Below are 13,451 nucleotides of genomic sequence, written 5' to 3' on the forward strand. Positions count from 1 at the left end.
TTGCTTGTCTTTAAGACCTTTTTCTTTTGACCTTGCTGTTTTCCTCATTTTTTCATCTCCTGTATTTCGATGACCCGTATGTTGTTTTCAGTGTTAAGTACCACTTTTTCAATTGCACATATGATATCAATTAAATATTTCTACCAAGTCATTCAATTATACTGAAAGTGCTGCTCATATTGTCGTTTGTCTTTGTACGTTAGTTGAGTCGAAGCTGTTAAAGGTTGGGTTTGTGTGGTCTGAAATACTGTATACATTTTGGTACTGATGTATTCATGACTAGTACTGACTTACATTTCAATATTTTCTCCATTTAACGACAGCCTACCTAGCAATTGTTTTTAAACAAAAAATCTGACTAGATTAGTACTCGAAAGTCATGTTCATTCCAGCAACGCTTATACGATAAATATTATGGATGATGTAACTATAGTATGAGGAACCTGGAAAGCGACCGGTTGATTATGTTATATTATGACGTCGTGTAATTTAGAAATGTGCTCTTTTTCGTAATAGATTTACACCACATTTTCAGATAATTTATATCTATGCAATTGATCTATTACAGCAATTTGCTAACAAAAAATATTTACTTTATTCTGATTGGAAGTGAACCAAAAGTATTGGTAAATGTTAATACCTGTTCAAAAATGTCTTTATTTCGTGCTTGATGTGCAGCAAACATTGGGATAAAGTTTGTCATAAACAAATATATCATACATTTCGAGGAAAAGAACTTTGTTCGAACAGCAGTATGACTACTGTAGCCTTTATTAGAGGTCAAACAAACTTCCTTTCGAACAATAAAGTTTGTTTGACAGTTGCAGAGAAATAAGAAAAAAATTCTACCAAAACAACACTTATACTTCTCATCATTAGCAGTTCATCTTTTAAAACAAATAAACATTACATATTGTAGAAAATTATCTATCGCACCAGTTTCTCTCCATACTGATGTCACTGTTCTAGAGATGATAACACACACATGTATGAAGCTATGATCAGCAAAAATGTCACACCAGTAACTTACTTTATAAAAAAAACCAAGTGTTTGCATCCAAAACATACCAACACAGCAGCGATTCAAAAGAAATCGTCGAACAGATTCATTGTTTTTGCTTTGTTGAAAATATCACTAATTATTTGAAATCTTTTCTCTACATAAATAAAAAAAAATAAGGGTCTGTATTAAATTGACCATGTATATATGAATATAAGTCACTGATTCAAAGAATCGTAAAAATGTTTGTGTTCTGTACTCTGCAAACCCTCATATGCACTGCTTAATTCTGGAAAAGATAAAAGCAAAAAACAAAAAGTTTAGAAATAAATCAGATATTTGTCTCTATAAAACTCCAACCATAAATGCTTTCGGAATATTTACTTTTCTACATTGGCTAGAGGTATAGGGGGAGGGTTGATATCTCATAAACATGTTTAACCCCGCCGCAATTTTTCGCCTATCCAAGTAAGGAGCCTCTGGCCTTTGTTAGTCTTGTATGATTTTTAATTTTAGTTTCTTGTGTATAAATCGGAGTTTAGTATGACGTCCATTATCACTGTACTAGTATACATATCTTTAAGGGGCCAGCTGAAGGACGCCGACGGGTGCGGGAGTTTCTCGCTTCATTGAAGACCCATTGATGGCCTTCGGCTGTTGTCTGCTCTATGGTCGGGTTGTTGTCGCTTTGACACATTCCCCATTTACTTTACATCTTTGCATCGGAAATAAACACATTTATTCTAAACCCAGTTGTTGGTATGATACGGGGTATGTTCCTCTCCTATATTGTATGATGGTATAATACTTAACCCCTATCGAGAAGGATTTTACTTGATAATCATATGATAAAATCAGTTTAATTGGGGTCTGGAGCTGGCATGTCAGTAACTGCTAGTAGTCCTTTGTTAATTTATTTATCATTGTCATTTTGTTGAGTTTCTTTTGTTACCTATTCTGACATCGGAATCAGACTTCTTTTGAACTGAGTTTTACTGCGCGTATTGTGTTGTGCTTGTTTTTTCTACATTGGCTAGAGGTATAATGGTTAGGTTGAGATCTCAAAAAAATAGTTTACTCCGCCGCATTTTTGCGCCTGTCCCAAGTCAGGAGCCTCTGGCCTTTGTTAGTCTTGTATGATTTTTTAGTATCTTGTGTATATTTCGGAGTTTAGTATGACGTCCATTGTCACTGAACTAGTATATATTTTTGTTTAGGGGCCAGCTGAAGCACGCCTCCGGATGCGGGAGTTCATACTGCATTGAAGACCCATTGGTGGCCTTCGGCTGTTGTCAGTTCCTTGGTCAGGTTGTTGACTCTTTGACACATTACCCATTTCACTTCTCATTTTATTAACTGAAGCTGACGAGTACTTATTGCATAAAATTGTAGACTCTAAAATATTCAAATTTCTCTTTTTTTAGTCTACAGACTTTCGAATTTGAAACAGAAGCAGGACAAACATCTCTTCGTCTTTTGACTGTGTACACTGAGTACAACGTTATCTTCTAAATAGGATTTTTTTAAGTTATGTCTTGACACATGCGTTTATAAGTGAAAAATTTCTACGAAGTGTAATATAAGGCAATATACAATAGATATCAATTTTTAAATCTCGATTTAAAACACAAAACATGACAATCTTTACATGATAAAACCTTGGTTATTGGCAAAATTGTTAATACAAGCCAGTTAAATAATCTGATATGGGTACTACATTTGTATTTCAAGGTGCAACTATAACCTATTGAGAAAGAATAACAAATAAACTATTTGCTCTTACTACAAGTTCAATAAATTCAATTTTGGTATAACACATCCATGGTTCTGTGTGTACTGTTTTTTTTTTTTTTTTTGGGGGGGGGGGGGGGTCTTAACTATATATGGTTATGTTGAATTAATATTGTTGTTCGTCTCTGATGATTTCTTAGAAAAAGATGGACTTATCCTTTTTTAACGAGACAACAAATGACCTTTAAAACGCAATTCAATGAAAAATGTAGTTGAAATAATAAAATTTTTATCTTAAAAAATGTGAGAATATTGCAATTTCAACTGTTATATTTCTTTTACTAATTCTATATATTCAGATGAGCATACCTTTAACTAATTTCTTTGGAGGTTTGATAGGCTTTTTAGGTTTCATTGGTTTGTTGACCCCCTGTTTACTATTGAGAAAGCCTGTTTTAGTTATTGCTGTTCCATTGACAACCTGCTGTGATGGCGTTCTCGTCACAGGTAAGTCATACACATCTGATTTTCTATTATCCTTTTCCTGGAATGTTTCGTACTGGACTGAATCGTAATCTACCGCGTTGTTTTGTGGCGGGGAAAGACGAGGAGAGTTTTCGTAAGACACGTGGCTTAACTTTGATTTAATATTTTCTTTCTTCACTCTAGTTATTCTGCAATAAAAGCAAACATAAATGAAAGAACATATCTTTTTTCACCAAATTACACAATGGTCACGTGCAGGAAACGTATAAAGCCGCCATGAATTGACTTCAATCCCTAACTAGAGGTTACTCGCACCTCTCCCGAAACATCGAGTTTTAATAAGTGCGAAAAGATAACTAAATTTTGAGTTATCAAGATTTTCTGCTTACGCACGTTATGCGTTAAAAAAATGTTTTCTAAATCTTTTTTCTCTGATACGTGTGGAAAATATTCTCTCTAGTGTGCCTCATCCACTGGAGAATCATTTTTTAACGAATATTTAAAAGTCTTACAGTTACAACTTAAAATAATCAGTCGTTCTTGTTTTTTGATATAACATGACAAAAATAACGCAAAATACGTATGATTTTTGATAATTGTCGAAGGCCGAACGGTAACCTTATACAAATGTATTGTTTCAATCAATGTTATTTTATACTCTGGTGGATCCTTTTGTCTTTGTTTTTGTATCATTATTACAACTTTACGACTCACAATGATCTAAACACATACTTTTGATGATTTGCAGGCATTCACTCTCGAGTATAAACCACTTAATATTGCAAAAACATTGATCCGAGCAGAAACTTTCTTGGTTTTTTTTTGTGTTTTTAGTGTGTGTTTTTGTCTTTCACCAACACAAATCATGTAATGAATTGTGCTAGACACAAACTTTCTATGGTTTGACTTGTCTTTCACCAGTGCAAACATGTATTGCTGACATTAACATATATAGACACCCCCCCCCCCCCCCACAAACACACACATTGACGATATAAACTATGTGATGATAAGATTTACCTTGACCCACACTTGAAATAAGCAATTACAATAACAAGTAGTATCAGTGCCAATGCCAGAATTATGATGACTATCCAGTACTTCGTTTCTGATGCATTATCTGTATACGAATCTGAAATGTATCCATATTAATTGTATACAGTTATCATTTTGACATTTTGTAAATTGCTACCTGAACGTCCAGTGGCAAATACATCGTACACATTTCGGGCGAGAACAGACATAAGATCGCATAGCAATAAACAAATAGGTATGTTTTGTTAAGTGGGTCGATCGAAAAGAGTATTGGGAATGTAATCTATTAACGAATTATATACTGCGCTTATGCAGGTTGGCACATTTTTTTAAAGAATGGATGAAATAATCATCTCACTGTGATACTAAGCTCAGTGCTCCTCAACTTCGTACTTTACTTGACATTTTTTTTAATTTTTTTTTTATTTTTTTTATAACTTTTTTGGATTCGAGCGTCATTGATGAGTCTATTGTAGATGAAAAGCGCGTCTGGCATACATACAAAATGTAATCCTGGTATCTATGATGAGTTTATTAACTATATGATGTATGAATTAACGTTATGTATGTAAAAGTCATATATTATTCTATCCATTTTGTATGGGAAATGATTTATATAGGCTGAGCCTTTATCCAATTCCTTTGTTTCAATGCTTAACCAATAAAATCTTTGAAGTGAACGAAAATAACTATATATGCATTACATATTTCTTTTTGCAAAAATGAGACAAAGTAGGTGATGCGTTAAAACACAATAAAAAGAGAAGACAAGAAGACATATAATATTATTCATACAAACCTATTAATATAGACGAATCTGTAGATGGTCCCATAAAATCACACATTGCACCAACAAATCCATCTTCACAATTTTCACATGTTCCATTTACACGGTCACATTCATTGTTTAGACAGGTCATACTGCATGCCAATACACAGTTTGGTCCGTAAAACCCAATCCCACACTCTATAAGAAGACGGTGCATTTGTTATTAATTGGTAGATCAACAGAATGATGGGGATGCGTTTACATTCAGATATTTAGAGATTTATTGCTTATTGATTGCTTAACGTCCAGTGGCAAATATTTCATGTATATTCAGGACGAAAACACATTAACAATAAATACAATAGGTAGGTTCTGTATAGAAGTGGTCGGGATTAAGGTTTGAGAAATTTAGACTGCCAGGAGAAATGTGGGTATATTGAATATAGGAAGATATTAAAGCACTGCAACAGGTCACCCAGATATGTATAAAGAAATATTCTGTTAACACAGCAGTGTTATAGGCATTACTATATCGAGCCCACTTTACTTTATATACTATAAACTAAATAAAATATATGAAGGAGAATGTTATTTAATTTCTGTACATACCGGTATCTTTAGTACAATTAACATAAAGGATACGAATTTTGTCTTTGTCAAATATTTGATATAATCATTTGAAAAATATTGACGAGATAACCAAGAAATTGGTAGCCTGATGAACTTCCAGCTTGAATCCCTAGCAACCTTATGTATCACCAAGAGCCCATGCAGCCGTTACATTTTGTTTCCATTGTTCAGGTAAATGCCTATAGTCATTTAACCGTTTATCTGCTGTTGAGAGTGTTATTGCAACATCATGGACTAGGTGAGTAAAACACTTAATCTTTTAGACATTGTCAGATGCTGCAAATTAAATTAAACTTAGTAACAACGTGTGTTACCATTGGAGCAGGAACTGCTTAACAAATTCCGGAGTATATTTGGTTATAATGTTGTTATCATGAGATTGTTTTTTTTTCATATTTCCGATGATGTCATACTACAATGTCATACTGATAATACAATAGTCATTTTAAAAGTATGTTTAAATGGTGCCTGATATACATTTTTCATTGTAGATAGTTTGGTACTCTTACAATAACAATTTCATAACATACGAGATGTACACCTCTCTCCTGAAAATCCTGATTTACATCCATCAGTACATCGTCCAAAATCTGGTTCACAAGGTTGAGTCAGGCAGTTAGAACTGCAACTTTCGGAACATTTATCTCCATATCGACCAATCGGACAACCTGTAAGTAAACAAATTCAGATAAGTTACGATTTGCGCTCAAATTTTAAAATTGCAACTTTTTCTAGAACATAGAATTACGCATCGTTTTTGTCAGATTTCAATTTCCTTAAAAAAAAATCAAATACTAGTATATCCTAAAATGATTTTTTTGTTGACTTTTTTTCGGGGGAATTTGGATATACACATATACATACATGTACCCAAGTACTCTCATCTTGCGCTGACAGATAAAAAGGAAAATCATTAAATCAATTCACAAACAATGTAACATTCTGAAATATTGTCATTTTCTTTTTCAGCTAAAATCAGCGCGTCTCTTTTCCAAAGCCTTGTCAAATACCATACCAAAATATTTTAAAAATAGAATGTAAGCTAAAGGTATTGATGTCCTTTATGATTTAATGGATTTCGAACTATTTAACTGACAATTTCACTTGAGCTTTTGTTATTATCTATAGAGGAGGTTATCATTTCGTGTTTTGTGGGGAGAATGATTTTGAAGATGAATAGCCTGGCCTGGTAAGAGCTGGAAATAGATAACCTTACTACACAAGACAGGACAAAAACGAATATTCTGCGGAAAATAATCAGCATGCTTAGCAACTAATGAAAACGAATAAAAAATCAGCCAAAAAAAGTCTCCTGTCCCCATCTCCAGAATATCAATTAGTCGCCCCCTTAAATATCTCAACTTACCAAATACTTCTACCTCACACAGTTTGATGTTCATACGACGATCTGGATTAAAATACGTGACATATTTTCCTTGTGTAAAACAATATACTTTGGTTTGAAATGGATCAATGTCATCTGGATTTCTGTTTTCCGTATAACACAGCTGTCCAGAATTCAGTCCCTTCGAGCTGGATACATATATTCTGGTATTGAGTAAATACTTGACATCTTGATCATCTGAATTTGAACGAAAAGCACTGTTGTACATGTATCTTAATAATATGCGGCAGTTGTAACAAAAGGCGCTTGAAGTGACCCTTTTTTGTTTGTGTTTATTTAATTTTTTGGTAAAAATTCCGAAATACATAGTGTTTCTTATTGAATGTATTCTTGCTCTTATCTGAAGTAATGAAAACAATACTCTTTAAATCTTGATATTTTTTTTAATTATTTTTTTCCACAAATGATTACTAGTTCGTTATGCTAGCTTACATATTGGTGACATTTGATCATTTGCATGCATATTTATCATCTGCAACGTTCTTATTCCAAAGAATTTACAGTGAGTTTTTGTTTTATTCTATTGAAGATTAAATCAATAATACAGCAACCCGATGTTACAAATTATCAATTGTGTGTTCTTTAAAGATGATCTTTGTTTAGCTTGTTTGCAGTTGACTGTTTTGTAAACATTTTGTTTATAAAATAGAATTCACGGTGTGGGATGCAGGGTCGTAGAGGGAATATATCCACTCTTTTTGTCACCAAAAAATAATAAGATTTCCAGTTTTCCACGATATAATTTTTTTTTTAGCAAAAAATCGTCCAAAAGTTTTTATGTACATGTTTAACTTCTCGTATTCCAAATTTCTGGAATTATTCCCCTTTCTTAAAACACAGGCACTTGTCTCAGAATGTTTCCCCCTATATATCCGTATATTATGGTGTATATGGAATTTGTTTTCTGAGAAAAATGCCTGCGTCTTAAAATCCTAAATCTGTCCCTGATTCACTATCTGAACTCACCATAGTAGTAAGCATAACGTATGTGTGTGACGATTGAGTTCTCAGTAAGGGTCAGTTGCCAAAACAGACTGTTTTCTCTTTGTTGGTTTGTACTCGCACATGTCGTGTATATACCGTCTACAGCCAATCCACTATCATTTCCTTTGAGTGTTGAACTTTGCCTAGTATCTCCACCTTCGGCTAGATTTACTAAAATAAATCATAATATTAAATCATGCTTCCAGTTTAAAAAAAAATAAGTTTAAATTACAAGATTGAGTAATTCTTAAATCATTATATATATGGGCGTTTTTCAATAAAAACGTATTTTCTTGTCCCAGCCACTTAAAAAAAAAATGTTTGATCTTTGCAAGTAATTTTTTGTGCAGTCAGTACATTGAATTAGATTTAACATTTTTCAGCAAAGAAACAGTTTATTTTTTAGAGGGATTGATAAGATATTGACTCCTGAATGGTCCAAAACAACCAAAATGGCATGTCCCTAGACCGCCTGTTCAACATTCATACTCTAAAATGTCGTAAAAAAATGAAGAAATAAATGTTATTTTTACTTTACATAAGTTCTTTAATAATTCAAAAGTATGTTCAGAGCCAACAATTACATATTTTATTAAACAGCTTTCAATATAGGATTTTTAATTTCAGAAGGTGACACACAAAATGTCCACTACGAAACGAAGTCATTAAAATTTGCCAATAAACATTTTTATAAAATCAATGTAATTTTTGTTTGCAAGAGATATAAACATTAGGGTCTTACAAAAGAAGTGATGCTTTTATAACGGCATTTAAATTGTTGGTAAGAAAAATTGAGCACATCATATGGACCAGAGTGATACCGTATTTTTGTTAATGTCCACTACGAAACGGGTCAAATCGCCTTCAGTATCTGGTTTTAAAATTATGAAAAAAATATCAGTGTACAGCTTAAAAAATGCTTTGATGAATACAATCAGTCTTGTTACTATTGCAATATAGGGATTGTGGGGGAAAAATAAAACATGCGAATATGTCCCCTACGAAACGGTCCCCTACAAAAAAGGATGGGAGAAAAACGTTTCGTAGTGGACACTACCACTACCATGCAGTCTTTTTTTTAATCTTTTTTCAATTATATTCGTGCAAAACAAATAACAAGGGTTAGTTTCATGTAGTTTTTATTATGTTTCTATTAACATATAATAGGGTTGATGTCAACTACGAAACTTTTTGTCCACTGCGAAACGGTTTTGTCCACTACGAAACGGTTTTGTCCACTACGTAACGCATCAAAATGTCCACTACGTAACATGAGGTGTACCTTCATATGTGAAGTACTGTCTAATCTTTAACGATAAAAATGGTTTTCCAATTCAGAAAAAAAAATGAGATTTTTCTAGTATTTAAAGTAAACAAACTGGAATGTCTATAGGAAACACTTAACATTGCAAACAATATGTGTGTTTAGAAGAAGTTTCGTAGGGGACAAAAGTCCCCTACGAAACAGTACAATAAATTATGAAAATAATATTATTTTAAAGAATATTTAAGATTGCACTTTTTGTTTACAAACAGGTCTATAATAGAGGTATTCAAAATAACCCTTGAAATTAAATTTTAGACAAGTTGATTTTCAATTTTGTTTAGGTCTGAAAGTTACGCTTTTATTGAAAAACGCCCATATATGCATGGTTGTTTAAGCGTTAACCATGGGCACATAGTGACTGTTTATATAATAACGCGCGTCATGCCAAAAACAGCGGTATTAACGCTTTTTAAAGAATTTTTTTTAATGAATTAATTGCTAATGATACTGTCAATCTCTATATATGTATATATGTATAGGTTCTACCACTGCATTGAGCGTGATACGATATTTATCAACTCGAGACAGTTAAATTTTCAAATTTAAGAGGCGAGGCTCGCCATGTTGGACTGCATAAAACATGCAATGACCTGAAAACGCATTATGCCAACATAATCTGTGAATCAATAAAACATAAATTGTTATGATCACTATGATCTTAGGAAAAAAGTTATGCGCTTTTGATTATTGTTCATAATTATTCATCAATTTCAAATATATTTTCTGCTTTATTCAAGTTATTTCATTTTAAAATTTTGCACAAGTTCAAACCATTTAATTTAAGCCACATGCATTTTTTACATGGTACTTTTGTACATGTTATAAATTGTATTTTTGCATTGTACAAGTTATACATGTACAATATTTATGTACTGTTATAACATGAACAAAATCGCAACTATTACACGACATAAATGTAGTTCATTCAAAGCTATGAACAAATTGCAGTGGTTTCATCAAATCCAACTGCTCTTCAAACGATCAGAGTTATAACAAAAAACTGTAGAAGAACCACAGTCAAGTCATCGATGTGAAATATATGGACAGTAACACTTGCAATCAAGTCATTATTCTGGTAATACAAATTCTACGTGACAGAAACGGAAATTAGCAATTCTGATTTTAACAAAATTTTGATTGCAACTATCACTGAAGCGCATGGAATTGCTAATGAATATCGAAAAATATATAAATGTTAATATTTTATATTCCCGAGATAAATTTAATCAGTCAATTAGGTGTGTAAATATATAGATTGCATACAAAAATAGTTATTTACAGTTCAAAAGTGTCAAAAACTTCTTGAAAACCTCTTGTAACCTTTGGGGACTCAGGTAAAATGGTATATGTTATTGCTACCCATTGTATCTTTACATCCTTTGCTAAATTTAAAAAAAAAATAATCATGTAAACATATCAATTCGTGTTATCAAAAACATTTAGCTAACGACTGATTCACAATTTGTTGATATAGAACATTGTAGAAGTGTTTAAATATGTTTAAACTGACATTATCAGGATGCATGATGGCAACTTATTGTTCACTTTGAAGAACATATTTTCAACAAACAATCGGCATTCTCATGGAACCAAACTCTTCTTGCCAACTTGTTCCTTTATTCAATTGAGAAGTGTTCCTTTATTCAAATAAGACTTGTTCCTTTTTTCTATTGAAACTTGTTCCTTTATTCTAATGAGACAAGTTCCTTTATTCTAATGAGACTTGTTCCTTTATTCTGATGAGACTTGTTCCTTTATTCCGTGAGACTTTTTCTTTATTCTAATGAGACTTGTTCCTTTATTTTGATGAGACTTGTTCCTTTATTCTGATGAGACTTGTTCCTTTATCCCGTGAGACTTGTTCTTTATTCTAATGAGACTTGTTCCTTTATTTTGATGAGACTTGTTCCTTATTTTTGATGAGACTTGTTCCTTTATTTTGATGAGACAGGTTCCTTTATTCTGATGAGACGTGTTCCTTTATTCCGTGAGACTTGTTTTTTATTCTAATGAGACTTGTTCCTTTATTCTGATGAGACAGGTTTCTTTATTCTAATGAGACTAGTTCCTTTATTCTGATGAGACTTGTTCCTTTATTCCGTGAGACTTGTTCCTTCATTCCGTGAGACTTGTTCTTTATTCTAATGAGACTTGTTCCTTTATTTCGATGAGACTTGTTCCTTTATTCTGATGAGACTTGTTCCTTTATTCCGTGAGACTTGTTCTTTATTCTTATGAGACTTGTTCCTTTATTCCGTGAGACTTGTTCTTTATTCTACTGAGACTTGTTCCTTTATTTTGATGAGACTTGTTCCTTTATTCCGTGAGACTTGTTCTTTATTCTAATGGGACTTGTTCCTTTATTTTGATGAGACAGGTTCCTTTATTCTGATGAGACTTGTTCCTTTCTTCCGTGAGACTTGTTCTTTATTCTAATGATACTTGTTTCTTTATTCTGATGAGACTTGTAACTTTATCCGTGAGACTTGTTCTTTATTCTAATGAGACTTGTTCCTTTATTTTGATGAGACTTGTTCCTTATTTGTGATGAGACTTGTTCCTTTATTCCGTGAGACTTGTTCTTTATTTTAATGAGACAGGTTCCTTTATTTTGATGAGACAAGTTCCTTTATTCTGATGAGACAGGTTCCTTTATTCTAATGAGACTGGTTCCTTTATTCAAATGAGATGTGTTCCTTTATTGCTTTTCTTTGGAAGAATGCAAAGAAGCTTGCATTAATCCTTTTACTTCATTTTCAGTTATATAGATCATTGTGTCTCCTCACTAAATAATTGAGAGTTTGGGACCGTCCATGGATAATCATATAATCCAACTTGAAATAAAGGATACAACATATACAGTTTATTCTGCCTCTTCTATTGAATAACATCTAGTAATTGACAATTTAGGTCGGTTGAGAACAAAACATAGAGACAAAAGAGGTGATTTCAGCTTCTTAATTGTTATCTTTCCATTTCAGCCGCGCCTTCATATTGAGTATATACTAGTAGTAGATATATACACCCAATGCCTTTGAGTTGCTATTTCTTCGGCAGTAATATTGTGCTGTAACTGGTAATACGTAGAATACAATCATGATATTCAGTCCTTAAAAGAATCACTTAAGGTGTAAACCTTATTTACATATATTTGCGTCAGTTTGTTTCCAGGTAAAATACAAAAACATTTGACCACATATAGGTGCCACTTTGAATAAATATACGCATATATGTAAATGAATATTTCTTACTTGAAGTTGAAACACTGGAAAAGCACAATAAATGAAAATATAAAATTTTGATTAAATCCTGGGCAAAAATCATCTTCTCAACATTGTAAAACAGATAAAAATCTTTTGTGTCCTTATCTTACAATGACTAAACGGATGCTGGCTCGAGGATGGCTTAAAACATGTTTTTCTTGTGACGAAATACTTAAATGTTTATAAATCCGCACTAAATCCTTATTTACATGGCTAATAATATTAGCTAAAATTATATTTTAGTACTTTCGCTTGTCATTGAACTTATTTGAATAATTCATGTCAAGATCGATTTAAAAAAAGAAGAAGATAAGTGCATTTATAAAGATTTTGTTAGTACAGTATTATACTATATATTCTTGAAACCAAGAATTGAATAACCACTCACATTGCCGATATAATTATAACCCTCCCTGAAATTTCCACGTGACTTTACATAGTTGCTTCTGCCGTAGTAAAATTTACCTTTCTGATGCATTTGTGTACACCTCTGGTGTAGTTTATCCGTTCAGGGGCATCAGTGTTCTTCACTAGTGTAGTTAACTCCTCTAATGCATCTGTGTTCATCCCTTGTGTAGTTAATTCTTCTAATGCATCTGTGTTCATCCCTAGTGTAGTTTAAGCTTCTGGTGCATCTGTGTTCACAACTAGTGTAGTTTATCCTTTAGGGGCATCTGAGTTCAACTAAAGCGTAGTTTACCCTTTAGGAGCATAATGTTTCATCCTTTATGTAACGTACCTTCCAGAGGCATGTCTTCATCCTTAGTATAGTTTTCCTTTCATGAGCATTTATATTCACCCCTACTGAAGTACACGTACCT

General features: G+C 32.7%; 1 protein-coding gene across 1 annotated transcript; it reads right to left on the minus strand.

The window, feature by feature from the left end:
* Positions 1-637: 637 nt before the first annotated feature.
* LOC139529357 (multiple epidermal growth factor-like domains protein 10) lies at positions 638-8,275 on the minus strand. The gene is made up of 7 exons (XM_071325479.1): positions 8,023-8,275; positions 7,018-7,233; positions 6,182-6,319; positions 5,052-5,219; positions 4,238-4,349; positions 3,101-3,405; positions 638-1,289 (listed from the first exon to the last, which is right to left on the minus strand). The coding sequence occupies exons 2-7, from the start codon at positions 7,049-7,051 to the stop codon at positions 1,219-1,221; spliced, it is 828 nt and encodes a 275-aa protein (XP_071181580.1). The 5' UTR covers positions 7,052-7,233; positions 8,023-8,275; the 3' UTR covers positions 638-1,218.
* Between the last annotated feature and the right edge of the window lie 5,176 nt (positions 8,276-13,451).

Source organism: Mytilus edulis, chromosome 1 (genome assembly GCF_963676685.1).
Source record: "Mytilus edulis chromosome 1, xbMytEdul2.2, whole genome shotgun sequence".
NCBI lineage: Eukaryota > Metazoa > Mollusca > Bivalvia > Mytilida > Mytilidae > Mytilus > Mytilus edulis.

Excerpts from the sequence above, each read along its gene's own strand:
- LOC139529357 (XM_071325479.1), bottom strand. The coding sequence starts at position 7,051 with ATGAACATCAAACTGTGTGAGGTAGAAGTATTTG. Across the intron at positions 6,320-7,017 it reads GTGTGAGGTAGAAGTATTTG|GTTGTCCGATTGGTCGATAT; the intron begins GTAAGTTGAGAT and ends GTTTACTTACAG. Across the intron at positions 1,290-3,100 it reads TCCAAAGAAATTAGTTAAAG|AATTAAGCAGTGCATATGAG; the intron begins GTATGCTCATCT and ends TATCTTTTCCAG.